The 15,554-nt window shown below is 37.8% G+C and overlaps 6 protein-coding genes across 8 annotated transcripts; 5 read left to right on the forward strand and 1 right to left on the reverse strand.

Moving 5' to 3' along the window:
• The first annotated feature begins 963 nt into the window (after positions 1-963).
• LOC17883978 (putative RING-H2 finger protein ATL35) lies at positions 964-2,093 on the forward strand. 2 transcript variants are annotated; one of them, XM_023781425.1, is made up of 2 exons: positions 964-1,634; positions 1,731-2,093. In XM_023781425.1, exons 1-2 carry the CDS (start codon positions 1,056-1,058, stop codon positions 2,091-2,093), a joined length of 942 nt encoding a protein of 313 aa, XP_023637193.1. In that variant the 5' UTR covers positions 964-1,055. The 2 variants fall into 2 exon arrangements, with proteins under 2 accessions (XP_023637193.1, XP_006288100.1); XM_006288038.2 differs by having other exon boundaries at positions 964-2,093.
• A 2,514-nt stretch (positions 2,094-4,607) lies between these two features.
• LOC17884618 (putative RING-H2 finger protein ATL35) lies at positions 4,608-5,648 on the forward strand. The gene is made up of 2 exons (XM_023780313.1): positions 4,608-5,173; positions 5,309-5,648. The coding sequence occupies exons 1-2, from the start codon at positions 4,608-4,610 to the stop codon at positions 5,646-5,648; spliced, it is 906 nt and encodes a 301-aa protein (XP_023636081.1).
• A 682-nt stretch (positions 5,649-6,330) lies between these two features.
• On the forward strand, positions 6,331-7,444 carry LOC17881483 (putative RING-H2 finger protein ATL37). Its single transcript, XM_006289211.2, has one exon. The coding sequence runs from the start codon at positions 6,406-6,408 to the stop codon at positions 7,426-7,428; it is 1,023 nt and encodes a 340-aa protein (XP_006289273.1). The 5' UTR covers positions 6,331-6,405; the 3' UTR covers positions 7,429-7,444.
• LOC17882389 (putative RING-H2 finger protein ATL37) lies at positions 7,443-8,953 on the forward strand. The gene has a single exon (XM_006287967.2). It carries the CDS (start codon positions 7,877-7,879, stop codon positions 8,951-8,953), a length of 1,077 nt encoding a protein of 358 aa, XP_006288029.1. The 5' UTR covers positions 7,443-7,876.
• LOC17884518 (DNA mismatch repair protein MLH1) lies at positions 8,866-13,086 on the reverse strand. Of its 2 annotated transcripts, XM_023781423.1 has the most exons (17): positions 12,814-13,086; positions 12,562-12,734; positions 12,411-12,483; positions 12,159-12,293; positions 11,836-12,046; positions 11,597-11,745; positions 11,330-11,428; positions 11,166-11,235; positions 10,927-11,062; positions 10,611-10,705; positions 10,421-10,529; positions 10,114-10,279; positions 9,820-9,981; positions 9,551-9,707; positions 9,299-9,462; positions 9,100-9,181; positions 8,866-8,955 (listed from the first exon to the last, which is right to left on the reverse strand). In XM_023781423.1, exons 1-16 carry the CDS (start codon positions 13,084-13,086, stop codon positions 9,137-9,139), a joined length of 2,217 nt encoding a protein of 738 aa, XP_023637191.1. In that variant the 3' UTR covers positions 8,866-8,955; positions 9,100-9,136. The 2 variants fall into 2 exon arrangements, with proteins under 2 accessions (XP_023637191.1, XP_006287151.2); XM_006287089.2 differs by lacking the exon at positions 8,866-8,955 and having other exon boundaries at positions 9,016-9,181.
• Positions 13,087-13,259: 173 nt separating this feature from the next.
• On the forward strand, positions 13,260-14,501 carry LOC17882994 (putative F-box protein At5g41510). The gene has a single exon (XM_006289977.1). The coding sequence runs from the start codon at positions 13,260-13,262 to the stop codon at positions 14,499-14,501; it is 1,242 nt and encodes a 413-aa protein (XP_006290039.1).
• Positions 14,502-15,554: the final 1,053 nt, after the last annotated feature.

Genomic DNA, 15,554 nt, shown 5'->3' on the forward strand with positions numbered 1-15,554 from the left:
ATAGACCTCTCATTTGAGTTCGATTTTCACTTGGAACAAAGTTATGTATATATGACACATTGTGGAAAGTTGATGTTCATCTAGATCACCCATTATCAAAAGTGGGAAAATATAACAAAATCAAAGAAATTACATGTGTATATATTAGTAATACCTAAGCGTAATACTATATACTTTGTAGAAAATTTACTTCTAATTTTCAACGTTTTCGCAAGAAAATTGTAGGTATGTTATAGGAACTTTGTCCAACCATTTCTTGTAGTAGTGACGGTTCAATAGAAGGCTTCGAATGGGAAAATAAAATAAGCAGAGCAGATCAAGTGTACAAGGCAGATTTAACAAAATAAAAGCAGATCAAGCAGATTTGGCAGTTCAAGTGCAGATCCTCCATTAAAATAGAGGTGTTTAATCTGCTCTGCTTTATAGGGAAAAAACATGACCATAAAATAATTTTTTTTTTGTCCACCTACAGAATTTTAACAGGAGAACTGCAGTTATAAATGATAATTATTTATTTTTATGAATGGTAAACAAAAAAACAGTTAATATGTCCTGCTATATTACTGCTTTATATCTGCTTCTCCATTCAAACCTTTAGTATATGTCAAGAAATCAGAATACCAATCATAACGACCATATCCTTAATTAGTCTTATTGGTCGGTCAATCACATCCTTGAGGACATAAACATTCTCTCTCTTTTGTTTTAGTCTTCCAACTTCAAATGTCTACAAGCAAAAGATTATATCAAAACTATTGGAAAAGTCTTGTTGCGTATTCGATAAGTTTGTACTTGTTCTAAAAGTCTACTGTGAACGTAAAGACTTATTCAAAAACTAAACGTTAAGAGGAAAAAGCCAGACCAATCATTCGGACCAAAACATAATCTAACTAGCTAACATATAGTAATAATACAATATTTAGTGTACTCTGAACAAATCTCATTGCTAATATACGACTTCTTCTTCTTCTTCTCTTTCTCTTGCTCTAAACGGAGACATGGAAGCTCAAGTGATCCACACGTGAGATTGCAAAAGGGTGCGCGCGGTTCATATCATGAATACCTTCCCGAGAGGTCTCATCCATCGTATGGTATCAAGTATTGTATTGACACTCTTGCTTTTGTTTTTTTTGCCTAACGTTACCTGCCAGCAAGAGTTAGAATCCGTAGACCGCAATAGAAAATCAAATTTCTCCGCGGAATCGATAATTGCAATAGTTTTGCTTGCAACGTTTATGTCATTGAGCATGGTCGCTTGTTGCTTTCACAAGCACAACACATTCTATAGTGTAGAGATTGAGACGGCAGGCCATGAAGTGTTGCATAATAGAGCGAGGCGTGGACTCGAAAAAGAAGTCATTGAGTCCTTTCCATCTTTCCTCTATTCAGAAGTTAAAGGGGTCAAGATAGGCAAAGGCGGAGTAGAATGTGCGATTTGTCTAAGTGAGTTTGAGGATCAAGAAAGACTACGTTGGTTGCCTCCTTGTAGCCACACTTTTCATGCTAATTGCATCGATGTGTGGCTCGCTTCTCGGTCCACATGTCCCGTCTGCCGTGCAAATATGTCTCTAAAATCTGGTGAGAACTTTACATATCTGAACATGGATGTTGAAGTGGGAAATGTACAAAGAGATGTTCAAGAACTCCCTGATGAGAGAAGTTTCACAGGTAGTAGTGTGACACCTAGATCGAGTTCTACGGGGTTATTATCGAGCTGGCGTATGCCTGAGATATTCTTCCCTCGATCTCATTCGACCGGACATTCATTGGTTCAACTATGTGAGAATCTAGACCGATTCACACTTCAACTACCAGAAGAGCTGCAAAGACAATTGGTTAGCTTGAATCTGGTAAGGAGAAGCCACATGAACTTACCTCAAGCCATGAGTTCGAGACAGGGCTACAGGAGCGGTTTCATTTCGGGAAGGCAAAGGCTCCAACGGGCCATATCTATGTCTCTCTCTTTCTCTATTCAACCTGCTTCTGTTCTGTCTACACATGACAGGAGTGGCAAAGTTCAAGAGACTTCTCAAGATAAGGACAACAACTTAGGTGAAAGGTCATTCGAACGCCTCATGCCAGAGAAGGTGTAAATAATGTAATAATGGTTTTGGTAAGTCATGCGTGCCACAGCTTGGTTTAAAGATTAACTGGTTCCAGTGTTCCCTCAAAGTCTGTAACATATATAGAGTAATAAGCCTACTCATATCAAATGTTCCATCTGCGATGTTGTACAGTTTTCCGATTAGCATCATTCGAATATCTTGTACAGTAGAATGAATGTAATTAACATATTTTTGAGATTTGATTATTTCTAACATATTACTTAAAGTTTTTGACTTAATTTATTATAATATGTGACGCTCCATCTTGCAATTAGAGACTTAGGCTTTGAATGGGTGTGCAGTACAATAGCAGTTAATCTGCTAAAGCAGAATATCTGCTTTTATGATCTCATTCAAACAAAAAAAAGTATTTAGCAGATAAACTACTTTTGAACTGCATTTACTGCTTTTAAAAAAAAACGAAAATATTTTTTTTTCTTCATGTTTTTCTCTAATAAGCAGAGCAGTTCACCCACACCTATGTAGGAGTGTATATGGTGAGTTATATTTATATTTTAATTTAATTTTAATTTATCTAAATATACATAAAAATATTTTGAACCATTCGAACAGATTGATCTGCATTTGTTCTGCTTGATCTGCTTGATCCGCTTTTGTTTTGTTTGATCTGCATGATATGCTTGATCTGCTCTGCTTGATACGCTATCCCCATTCGAAGCCTTAAGGCCATGTACATCGGTAAGGACTTTTTTTGTCCCAAATTTTTTTTTTTTTTTCTTTTTTAGATTTACAAAAAAAAAATAAGGAACCAGTCGCGGGCCGCCACGTGTCTGTGGGGCCCGCGAATAGTGTAGTACCAAAACAGAGGACATCGCAATTTTGTTAACGTCACTCTTATTTTTAATGTTTTTGATTTTTCTTTTTGCATAAATGTGGGGGACCGGGCATAATACCTCTAATGCCCATGCTCTAATAACCTTCACAAAAGTCCCATTTGAAACCATGAAGGCTGGTGACTTCAAGAACAATCTCATAAATGTCTTAGATTGACTACTCACGTTGTGACAATGAAATATTCAGCATCTGGTATAAGGTCTTGGTCAGGATTTTTCCCCTCCAAAAGTTCAACTTATAATTAGATGCTTCATCCTTTTCAAATACATTGAACCAAAAAAAAAAAAAAAAGTGAAAACATTAGTCACTAGAGGAGGTTATACCTAAATCTAGCTTTTCATTAATGCTCCCACTTCTGAGTATAAGACTTAATGAGTCATTGCACTTGTTTAAAGCTTAACACGGTGGAGCATAGAATTTACCTAGAACCTTTGAAGAAGACGTGAACGTCACTTCTCTCTCTGATCTATGTCTCCCAATTACAAAGCGAGAAAAAAAAAGTTGAAATTTGCACATATTCCATATACTTCAAAAGAAATGAGAGAATAAATAATTGTGTTTGCGTTTTAGGAGCATCGCATTCATAGCATTTTACTACCTCAAATTACAGTTTTCAATTATCTACAAGTAGAGATTAGGTCAAAAATTCTTGGAATAGTCTTGTTGCGTAATTAACAAGTTAATAGAAAAGCACAAGTGATAGTGGAAAAGCACTTGTTCTACAACTACATACGGTAACATAAAGCCTTCTTCAAAGTCAAAACATAAAAGGAAAAGGCCAAACTAATCATTTGGACCAAAACATAATTTGTATATAACAACTTCTTTTTCTTCTCTCTCTGTCGCTCATAGCAAAGACTTGGAACTCAAACCTCTCACATCATGACTATCTTCACGAGCGATCACATCCATAGGATTGTATTATTTGTTCCGTTGTCGCTATTCTTTTTACAATGCTTGCCTTGTGTAAGCAAGATTGGGATTTCACAGGCCACTACAAGAAAAAAGCTTAGAACTGACGGGTAAATCCGTCTGTAATCCGTCGGAAACAGTTGTAATCAACGGATTATCGACGGATCTGTCCTTCGGTAAAAAAAAATCCGTCGGGAAATCATCGGTAACTGACGGGTAAATCCGTCTGTAATCCGTCGGAAACAGTTGTAATCAACGGATTATCGACGGATCTGTCCTTCGGTAAAAAAAAATCCGTCGGGAAATCATCGGTAACTACTGACAAATTACCGACGGACAATTGACTGACGGATTTCTGACGAAAAACAATATCAGTATTCCGTTGGTAATCCGTCGGTGACATGTTTTCCGTCAGAATTCCGATGAAAACTCAAGGCCAAAAAAATCCAGACCAATCAGAGAGAGACGAGTGGACTTGTACTTGTCTAAAAGTCTACCGTAAACTTATAAGACATATTCAAAACACAAAACGTTTAAGAGGAAAAAGCCAGACCAATCATACGGACCAAAAACAAAATCTAACTAGTATAGTAGTAATACAATATATAGTGTCCTGATCATGAACAGATCTTATTGCTCTACGTCTTCTTCTTTTCTTTCTCTTGCTCAAATCAAAGACATGGAGCTCAAGTGATCCACCCGTGAGTTTGCAAAAAGAGTGCATGGTCTCATATCATGAATACCTTCCGTATCCATGGGACTGTAGCAAGTATTTTATTTTCACTCATCATTTTCCATTTTTTGCCTTACGTTACATGCCAGCAGGCGCTAGAGTATGTATCCCCATATCCTTATAAAACAAGAAAATTCGATACCGAATCGATAATTGTAATCGTTTTGGTTGTAACGTTTATGTCATTGATCATGGTCTTCGCTTGTTGCTGTAACAACACATCATCTAGTGCAGAGATTGATGCGGCAAGCCTGTTGAACAATAGAGCGATGCGTGGGCTCGAGAAGGAAGTCATCGAGTCTTTTCCATCTTTCCTGTATTCAGAAGTTAAAAGGGTCAAGATAGGCAAAGGCGGAGTAGAATGCGCGATTTGTCTAAGTGATTTCGAGGATCAAGAAAGACTACGTTGGTTGCCTCCTTGTAGCCACACTTTTCATGCTAATTGCATCGATGTGTGGCTCTCTTCTCGGTCCACATGTCCGGTCTGTCGTGCAATTCTGTCTTTAGAACAGGGTGAGAACTCTACATATCCGAGCATGGATGTTGAAGAAGGAAATGCACAGAGAGGATTTCAAGAACCCTCTAATGAGAGAAGTTCCCAAGGTAATAGTAATGCAAATTATATAACACCTCGATCGAGTTCTACGGGGTTAGTATCGAGCTGGCGTATGCCTGAGATATTCTTCCCTCGATCTCATTCGACCGGACATTCATTGGTTCAACTATGTGAGAATCTTGAAAGATTCACACTTCAACTACCGGAAGAGGTGCAAAGACAATTTATTAGCTTGAATCTGGTAAGGAAAAGCCACATGGCCTTGCCTCAAGCCATGAGTTCAAGACAGAGGTATAGAAGCGGGAGCGAGAGAGGTGGTTTCTCTTCGGGAAGGCAAAGGATCCATCGGGATCTTTCTTTTTCTTTTCAAGCTGCTTCTGTTCAGATAACACATGAGAGGAATGATCAAGTGGTAGAGACTTCCCAAGACAAGGACAACAACTTAGGTGAAAGGTCGTTCGAACGCCTCATGCCAGAGAAGGTGTAATCTATGTAAACTTTTGTCGTAATAATGGTTTTGGTCAGTCATGCGTGCCACAGCTTGGGTTTAAACAATTAAACATTAACTGGTTCTAGTGTTCATTCAAACTCTCTGTGACATATTTAGCTTAGCATCTTTCGAATATCTTGTATAGTTTTTCAAGGTATGCTGACTAGAATGTAAATTAATGTCTTTGTAGATTTGATTATTTCTGACGAATCAAGAGTTTTTTTTTTTTACTTGAGTAATGTAATATGTGACGCTCCATCTTGCAATTAGAGACTTTTAGTAACCTATAAAAAAAAACCATGGAGGCTGGTTACTTCAACAACACGGAAACAACATGTGTTGGGTTGTTGACCCTGCAATGTATATAATCAAATACAGAGAAGGTTACATACCTAAATCTAGTTTTCCATTAAAGCTCATATACTTCAAAAGAAATGAAAGAATAAATAATTATGTTTGCGTTTGGGAGCATCGCAGATTCATAGCATTTTACTGCCTCAAATTACAGTTTTCAATTGTCTACAAGTAGGGATTAGGTCAAACTTCTTGGAACAGTCTTGTTGCGTAATTAACAAGTTAATAGAGAGGCATAAGTGATAGTTACATAAAGACTTCTTCAAAGTCAAAACATAGAATTGGAAAAGGCCAAATCAATCATTTGGATCAAAACATAATTTGTATATAACAACTTAGTTTTTTTTGTCTCTTTCTCTCGCTCATAGCAAAGACTTGGAACTCAAGCTGTTCACATATCATGACTATCTTCACAAAAGATCACATCCATAGGATTGTATTATGTGTTTTCTTGTCGCTCTTCTTCTTACAATGCTTGCCTCGCGTAACCTGCCAGCAAGATTGGGATTTCACAGACGACAGTACTAATAAAGAAAAACATTTCTCTACCGGAACAACGGTTGCAATAATCTTACTTGGAATGTTTGTGACCATTTTAATCTCTTGTGGCTCGTTATATGCATTATTTGCATACAATTTTCGTAGATTGATCGCAGAGGTAGGCCGTGAAGATTTGCACAGCGGAGCAACCACTGGTGTCGCGAAAGAAGTAATCGAGTCATTTCCATCTTTTATCTATTCAGATGTTAAAGAAATAGGTGGAGTGGAATGTGCAGTTTGTTTACAGGAGTTTGAGGATGAAGAAAAGCTACGTTGGATGCCTCCTTGTAGCCATACTTTCCATGCTAATTGCATTGATGTATGGCTCTCTTCTCGGACAACATGTCCAGTATACCGCGCAAATCTGTCTCTGAAACCGGACGAGAGTTTTCCATATCTAAGCATTGATCTTGAAAGAGGAAATGTACGAAGAGGTGTTGGAGAATCCTCCAACGAGATAAGCTTGACAGATGGTAGTAAGTCATGGACTAACCATGCAAATTATAGAACAACTAGATCAAGATCTACAGGGTCACTATCGAGCTTGCACATGGCTCCTGATTCATCGGTTGAACGAGGTAAGAATCTAAACCGGTTTACTCTACAGCTACCGGAGGAGGTGCAAAGACACTTGGTCTTACCTCGAGCTATGAGTTCGAGACAGGACTACAGGAGAGAGTGTGATGGAAGCGAGATAAGCGGTTTCTCTCAAGGAAAACAAACACTTCGACATGTCATGTCTAAGTCTCTCTCTTTCACTTTTCAAGAAGCTTCTGTTCGGTCCACAACTGGTAGGGACGATCTAGTGCTAGAGACTTCCCAAGTCAAGGACAAAGATATATGTGAACAGTCGTTTCAACGCCTCATGCCAGAGAAGGTGTAAACATGTGTGTTGATGTAGTTCCTAATTGTGTCTCTTATCCTTTGACTTTTCATTGTCTGTTCCATGCTTACCTTTGTGAATACAATTATATTGTTTCGGTTTAGTCTTCTTTATTTCAGTTGACTTCAAGTAGGATTAGGTAAAATACTGTCGGATAAAGTCTTGTTGCGTAGTCAACAAGTTAATACAGAGGGCATGAGTGAGGCTTGTACTTGTTCTACGTCAACGAAGAATATAAAGACTATTTCAAAAGTCAAAACATTAGAGGAAAATAGCTAAACCAATCATTCGGACCAAAACAAATCCAACATTGTTGTCGTGACGGGCAGATCTTGTTGATCTACCAATCAGATTTGTACTGTATAATGAACGACTTCTTCTGTTCGATCTCTCTATACACAGAGCTCAAGTGATCCACCATGTTATTAGTAGAAAAGTTCTTCATATCATGGTTATCTTCAGGAGAGATCTAAGCCATCGGATTGTATTGTGTGTTTTATTGCTGCTCTTCTCTTTCCAATTTCTTTCTTGTGTAACTTGCCAGCAAGAGTCGGAATTAGCAGGTCGCAATGGTAAAACCAAAGTCACGGTGGAATCGGTAATAGGAATCGTTTTGCTTTCGATGTTCCTCTTAAGTATGGTCGTTTGTTGCTTGCACTATGGATTCTTTAGTGAAGAGAATGAGACGGGAGGCCATGAAGTATTGAACAGTATAGTGAGGCGTGGGCTTGAAAAGGATGTCATTGAGTCCTTTCCGGCTTTTCTCTATTCAGAGGTTAAAGGGCTCAAGGTAGGCAAAGGCGGAGTTGAATGTGCAATTTGTCTAAGCGAGTTTGAGGATGTAGAGATGCTACGATGGATGCCTCCTTGTAGCCACACTTTCCATGCTAATTGCATCGATGTGTGGCTCTCTTCTCGGTCCACATGTCCGGTTTGCCGTGCAAATTTGTCTCTAAAATCCAGTCAGAGCTTTCCATATCCGAGCATGGATGTTGAAATGGGAAATGCACAGAGAAGTGTTGAAGAATCCCCCAATGAGATAAGCATGACAAATAGAGTGACAGGGATTAATAACGCAAATTATGGAACACCTCGATCAAGATCCACAGGGTTATTGTCGAGCTGGCGTGTGGTTGAGATATTTTTCCCTAGATCTCATTCGACCGGACATTCACTGATTCAACTAAGTGAGAATCTAGATCGGTTTACACTGCAGTTACCGGAGGAGGTACAAAGAGAATTGGTTAGCCTGAATCTGATAAAGAGAGGCCATGTAGCCTTACCTCAAGCCAGGAGTTCTAGGCAGGGCTACAGGAGTGGGAGTGTTGGGAGCCAGAGAACTGGTTTCTCACAAGGACGGCAAACACTCAGGCGGGCCATATCCACGTCCCTCTCTTTCTCCTTCCAAGCTGCTCCTATTCAGTCAACACTTCGCAGGGACAATGTAATGCGAGAGACTTCCCAAGCTAATGACAAAGATTTTGGAGAACGGTCGTTCCAGCGCCTCATACCAGAGAAAGTCTAAATCTATTTACATAAGTCACAGAAAAAGGTTGAGTACGATGATAATGGTTTCAGTCAGTCATGTGTGCCACAGTTTGGTTAAACCATAAACTGGTTCCAGTTTTCATTTGAAGTCTAGAAACATAGTTAGAGCAAATGGAAGCCTACTCATATCAAAAGTTCCATCTGCAGTCAACGGTTTCTGTTAACATCGTTCAAATATCTTGTACAGCTTTTCAAGGGATGCTACCTGTGGAAGAGTAAAAAGAATGTAATTAGTGTCTTTGTGAGATTTGATTTCCAGAAAACAGTTTTTTACTTAATGTAACATGTGAAGCTCCATCTGGTAATTAGAGAGAAAAGTAACCTTCACAAAAGTCCCATTTGAAGACATGGAGGCTGGTGGCTTCAAGAACAATCTCATAGACGGAAAGAGCACGTGTTGGATAGACCATTCACGTTGTGCCCAAGCGTTTTCAGCATCTGAAAGAAGGTCTTGATCAAGATTCTCCTCCATCTCAACATCACCCCCTGCAACAGTTCAATGTTTAGATACCTCATCCTTTTCACATAGTGAAACCAAAAGAGAAAACATTGGTCACTAGAGAAAGTTACATACCTGAATCTGTCTTATTCTGAGAGCTCTCACTTCTTTTAGTATAGAACTGAATACCGTCACCTGATGGGTTTGGCAAAAGAGGAGGATGCATCGCGTAAAAGTTCCCAATAGCTGCAGAAACTCCTTGAAAGCAAGCCTTCTCATCTTCCCACTCAACCTGAACAGTACGTTAGGTTTACATTAGAACCCACTGTTCCTCTGATCAGTAATACTTCAGTAGGAGCAAAATAGCAGATATTAAATGTACAAATAATATTAGCAGAACTCACATCATTTCCCAAGCATAGTAAAAATTCGGGCACACGATCCATGTCAGGTGTATACTGGTCGAGTATGACAGGAAGCCGTGACAATTTTCCATTGGAGTCAATGTGAACGCTGAAATACTCCTCTAACATTTCCGCTTTTTCCTTCAGAAGATTTGTATTCATCTATAAAATGAAACAAGTTAACCAAATCCATATGCAACATTACAGCTTCAGGAACTTGTTACTGTTGATGATGATACATGCTGGACTGAAGGAATAGTTTGTACAAAACCAGTAGCAAAAAGCAGAACTTACTTCAGCGATTCTTTCTTTCAGATCATCATCTTTCTCATTTCCTAGATCCAGATCATCCTCTTTCAGAGCCAACAATATCAACTCTGTTAAAGGGGCCGGATCGCTAAGCTGTATTGCATTAAAATGAGCAAAACGACGCAGAGTTTGCTGATACATGAGCTCTTTGCTGCAAATACAATAAACAGCATACAATATGAGGTTTTTTTTGTTACGTACAGCTAAACCCGTCAAGTACAATTTAGATAGATTTTTCATATTGATACAGTAGACTATCCTCCACCAAAACATGTAATCTCAAGAATAATACCTGAGGTTCACCACATTTGCTAGATATAGATGCGTGTTATACTGAACTAAAGCAAAAACATCATCTGCCATTCCAACATATGTGCAATTCCTTACAGTCTCCAGCAGACCTAGCAAACAATAATTTCAGCATAAGCCGGAAGATTGGTTGAGACTTATGTTCAGAAGAATAACAATGCAGAGAAAGGTACCCGGATGGCAGCAGCTGTCAACTCCAGCAATAAGTTCCTGGACACTTGAAAGATCAGCAGTTTCCTTCGGGTTTCTTCTTTGCCTTATAGAAGACCTGCAAGTCCAGTAACAATATCAAGTGGAATATAATGACGCGTAAAACATATAACCAGTAAAAGAATATCATGACAAAGAAACACTGGCAGGAAACATTTTCAAGAAAATCAAAGGAGTGCAAAACTTTGGTAAATAGGACAATATTTTTGAAGAGTGAGGAAACAGGATACGATTTGTTATTATGAAACTATATATATCTTGTATCAGGTGGGGTCTTACCTTACTACACTCAAACTAGAAACCTTGTCAGGAAGATTTTGGGACTTGGGTTGCAAAAAGGCATGTAACCTTCCAGCTGGATCTGATGAATCCGTTCTCACCATTTTATTCACAGGAATTTTCTGTGTTTTTTGTCCTAGTAAATGAGAAGACCACAAGGTTTCTTATGAAGAGGAAAAGGAAAAAAAGCACGCCACAGGAAATGTTGGTAGACTACAAAAAGCCAAATGATACAATACCAGAAAGCAACGGAGAAACTGGAGGATCACTTCTTAAGGATGTTAACGTAGATTGGATGTATTCCACTTTCTGTAGCACGAAAACAACAAAAGGAAACTTATGATTAATAAATCAACGTTTGAACCTGCAATGAAAAAATATTGCTTTTTTTTTTCAAGCCTACCTGCTCTTGAAATGTCCTAGTATCATTTGCGTTTCTCAGTTTTAATTCAACCTCTGACTGAATCATCTCAATAATGATTTCCTGGTTTAGAAGGCTAACCTGCAGGGTAGACCAAAACATCTATTATTTGATGTATAAATAAGGAATATAGTTTTCATGCAAGAGAAGCAACAATTACACAATCTTCTTATAGAAATAGACCTACATACATGAATTTGGAGCAGCTACTATGCCTCAAAACTAGCGTAAAAGGAGGAGAGCACTTACCTCTTTCTTTGTTGGGTGAATATTGATATCAACATGTTCCCGTGGCAAATTGATAGACATGTAGAGAAAAGGTTTCGATGCTTTTGGTAATGTTGCAGCATAAACAATCTCAATGGCTCTTTTTAACGCAGAGCATTCCACCAATCTATCTGCCGTAATCAATAAAGTAAATCTCACATATGAAGCTAGTGATAAATCAGATACAAATTTTCATTCTCTAAAGGAAAGAAAATCCTCACCATTAATGAAAAGAACCAATATGGTTTTTTTAGCAACATAGTTTGAATTGGATATGAAACCCTCCATGTCAAAAGTACAACCAGAGGGGTCAGATGAAGAGACTTCAACTTTCATCAAGTTCTTTGCAACTGATACCCCATAAACAGACCTAATTGAATCAATCCTTGAAGGCGACACAACTGAGTGAACATCAGCCTTAACAGCTCCATGCTGGTGAGAAATCATCATACAGAAATTGAATCATCCACTTCACAATCCCAAAATACCAAAAAGAGTTGCTTTCCCAAAGAAGTAGACTAGTTTATATAGAAAGTATACCAACCTTTCGACAAGAAAAACTGACATTATTGTGATGAATAGCCATCCGGCTCAGCAAGTCTACTATTTTTCCATAATCATCAGAAGAATTTTGAAGCGTCTTCCTTCTAGCAATAATATTGTAAAACAAATTCTCCACCTAATAACACAGAATTCAAAGACATAAACATGAAAAGTCACTCGCTAAATTCACTTCCCCAACTCTCTGCTCAACGAATTCAATACCAAAAATTTCAAAACTGAACTGAGAACTAACCATTATCTGTGTCCCTTTGACAGCAGCACACGCCTTTGGTTCATGCTCCATGACACCATCTCTATAAGACACTCTGAACAATAATTGCAGATACAATATAACACTGGTTGAGCAGAACAAAACATAAATTACACAAATCACTGTTACAAACCTGTAACCATGAATCTGGCCTTTAGTAATTGTGGTTACAGTAACATGAGCTACATAAGTCATACTAGCCAATGCCTCTCCTCTAAATCCCATTGAACTCAAAGAGAACAAATCCTCATACTTAGTCAGCTTCGAAGTCGTATGTCTCTCACATAGTATCGGCAAATCTTCACGCTAAACAACAAGAACACAAACTAATCATCACCAAAAATTCCCAATTTTGAAATTAAAATGAGAGTGTGTAGAATCGTACTCTAACACCGTGACCATCGTCGGAGACTTGAATTAGCTTCAAGCCACCGTCCTTAACAACGACGTTTATGGAACTTGAATCGGCGTCGAGGCTGTTCTCAACGAGCTCCTTCACCGCTGAAACTGGACGTTGTATTACTTCACCAGCTGCGATACGGTTGACCACTGACTCTTCTAATCGTTGAATCTTCGGTGGTTCTCTCGGTACATTCGCCGTCGCCGGAGATGCTTCCTCCTCCATCTCCACCGTATAAGACGAACCCTCGTCGATCATCTCCTCCGCCGAAAATTAAACCTCGCGCCAGATACAAAATTGGGTTCCGCTTAAGTTTGGGCCTCTAACCCAATTATTAAAAGCCCACTAATTAAAACGACGTCGTTTCTTTTCCCCTAACCTAATCTTTTTAATAAGTTTCCCTTGGCCGCAAGAAACCATTTTGGTTGTGAATGACGACGATGATGATCTCTAATCTTCCTAGGGATTTGCTAGAGGAGATTATTTCTAGGGTTCCTTTCAAATCTATGAAAGCAGTGAGATTAACATGCAAAACTTGGAAAACTCTAGCCAAAAGTAAAGTAACAACACCAACAAGAGAAGGAGAGACTATGACGATCATGGTGTTGCCTCAGAAACTTTATCTAATGAGCAGCGTTGTCGACTTTGATGCATCTATACAGATTCAAGGTCAGATCAGTTTCCTTGAAAAACAAGTTACTATATCTAGAATTCGTCACTATGAGGGTTTGTTGTTATGCATCTTGAAAGACAAAACTAGGGTTGTGGTTTGGAATCCTTATTGGGGGCAAACAAGGTGGATCAACCTCCGATATTCGCATAGTCCACACGGACATGATAGGTTTAGTTATGCTCTCGGATACGAAGATAAGGAATCTTGTCGTAGCTTTAAACTGTTGAGGTTTCTAGATTATTTCTATCATGCAGATGGTTTTTTTTGGTATGAAATCTACGATTTTGACTCTGGTTTATGGACAACTCTTGATGTTACTCCATATTGGGGTATATATTGTTCTTCCGGCAGTGTTTCTATTAAAGGAAAGGCTTACTGGAATGCTAAAAAAAGGAGCTTAAAAAGTCGAACTGATTACATAATCTGTTTTGATTTTACAAGAGAGAGATTTGGGCCGCTTTTGCCTATGCCGTCTAGTGTTAAGGATAGATACATATATGTGACTTTATCTTGTGTTAAAGAAGAGAATATTGCAGCTTTATTTCAGCACCACGAACCATATGACTATGAGTTTGAGATATGGATTACGACTAAGATCGAGGTCGAAATGGTGTCGTGGATCAAGTTCTTGAGAATGGATAGGAGTCCTAAGATAGGTCGTCCATATAGTTTATTCATTGACGTGGAGAAGAAAGTCTTTATGAGTTCCTGTCGAAAATGTCTCAATGAAAATGATTCTTATTATCCTGTCAAAACATCTATTAGCATCATTGGAGAGGCTGGATACTTGAAAAATTTCGATGTTGGAGAACATTTAGACATACACTGTAATCAAGATGATATCGTTTGTGTTCCGTATGTTCCAAGTTTGGTCCAAATCAAGAAACATGCACGAGGCAATAGGATAGAACAAATTAGTTTAGAAAATCGTCGGTTTGATCAAAACAAGTTGAGACTTACCTCACTTGAAAAGTCTAGGAGCAAGATGATATATGGATAAGTATATATAGGAGGAAGCGCAAAAGAAGAAACAAGTAATTTTCTTGTATTTTAGAAATTTTTACTAGACGTGACGTTAAGCTTATGGTGATCATTACACTTGTGGTTTGCAGGAGCGGAACATTGAAAGAGTTCGAGTATTGGAAACGCTTAAGGATGCTATTGGAACCATGTGAGACTTCTTGCATTGTGATTGCCCTACCTTGCGTAATAAAGGATGTTGTTGGTATTGTTCGGTTTCTTTGTTTCTGTTTTGTCTTTTTAAAAATTATGTTTTTGGGTTGAGAATGATTGAACTTGCTTGTGACCACGAAAAAAAAAACAGAAATGGTGTTTTGTTACAAGTCATTTCATGTACAGTAAAACCTCAATTAATAATGTTGGGACCATGAAAATCTATTAATTTATAGAGGTTTTAATTTATCGATAAATTAATAAATAATTTATTAATTTATAGAGAGATTTTCCTAATTTGAAAAGATTTTTCAAAAAAATATTTTACAATAAGATTTAAACATGATAAATAGTATTTTATATAATCAATTACAAAGAAAATAATTATTATTATGTCTTGAAAGAGAATGTTAACAATTTTTGATATAGTAAAATATTAGAAATAAATTCTAGCAAAAACTAATGTGTCTATATATATATATATATTTTGAAAACTGTACCTAATTATTAATTTATAATATTGATATGATCATATATTTACAAAGGATTTTCAAAAAAAATATTATCTTATTATTTTATCTAAATGTATCGAAAATTACACTAGTCCCAACTTGGGACCGTATAAATTTATTTATGGAGGAGAAGTTGGTGTTTGCTTGACTTCAATCAAATGTGGTTTCAATAGTAAAAAAGTGAATTGCACAAGCCTAACGACTTTATAATTGGGCTTTCAATCTCATTCAAAAGCCCATATGTTAAACGACGTCGTTTTATAAATAGTTCTTCTTCTTTCAAAAAGATGGACTTGAATCTCTTGTGCTCTTTGACCATAATTTATATACTTGCCTACCCTTGTATGTTCTAAGTACCACTTGACTTA

The sequence above is a fragment of the Capsella rubella genome, unplaced genomic scaffold, assembly GCF_000375325.1.
Source record: "Capsella rubella cultivar Monte Gargano unplaced genomic scaffold, Caprub1_0 scaffold_6, whole genome shotgun sequence".
Taxonomy (NCBI): Eukaryota; Viridiplantae; Streptophyta; class Magnoliopsida; order Brassicales; family Brassicaceae; genus Capsella; species Capsella rubella.

Coding starts and splice junctions, on each gene's coding strand:
- LOC17883978 (XM_006288038.2), top strand. CDS start 1,056: ATGAATACCTTCCCGAGAGGTCTCATCCATCGTATGGTATCAAGTATT.
- LOC17881483 (XM_006289211.2), top strand. CDS start 6,406: ATGACTATCTTCACAAAAGATCACATCCATAGGATTGTATTATGTGTT.
- LOC17884618 (XM_023780313.1), top strand. CDS start 4,608: ATGAATACCTTCCGTATCCATGGGACTGTAGCAAGTATTTTATTTTCA. Junction 5,174..5,308: donor GAAGGAAATGCACAGAGAGG/ATTTCAAGAACC, acceptor ATCTCATTCGAC/CGGACATTCATTGGTTCAAC.
- LOC17882389 (XM_006287967.2), top strand. CDS start 7,877: ATGGTTATCTTCAGGAGAGATCTAAGCCATCGGATTGTATTGTGTGTT.
- LOC17882994 (XM_006289977.1), top strand. CDS start 13,260: ATGACGACGATGATGATCTCTAATCTTCCTAGGGATTTGCTAGAGGAG.
- LOC17884518 (XM_023781423.1), bottom strand. CDS start 13,086: ATGATCGACGAGGGTTCGTCTTATACGGTGGAGATGGAGGAGGAAGCA. Junction 12,484..12,561: donor GGCCAGATTCATGGTTACAG/GTTTGTAACAGT, acceptor ATTATTGTTCAG/AGTGTCTTATAGAGATGGTG. Junction 11,236..11,329: donor CTAGGACATTTCAAGAGCAG/GTAGGCTTGAAA, acceptor TTCGTGCTACAG/AAAGTGGAATACATCCAATC.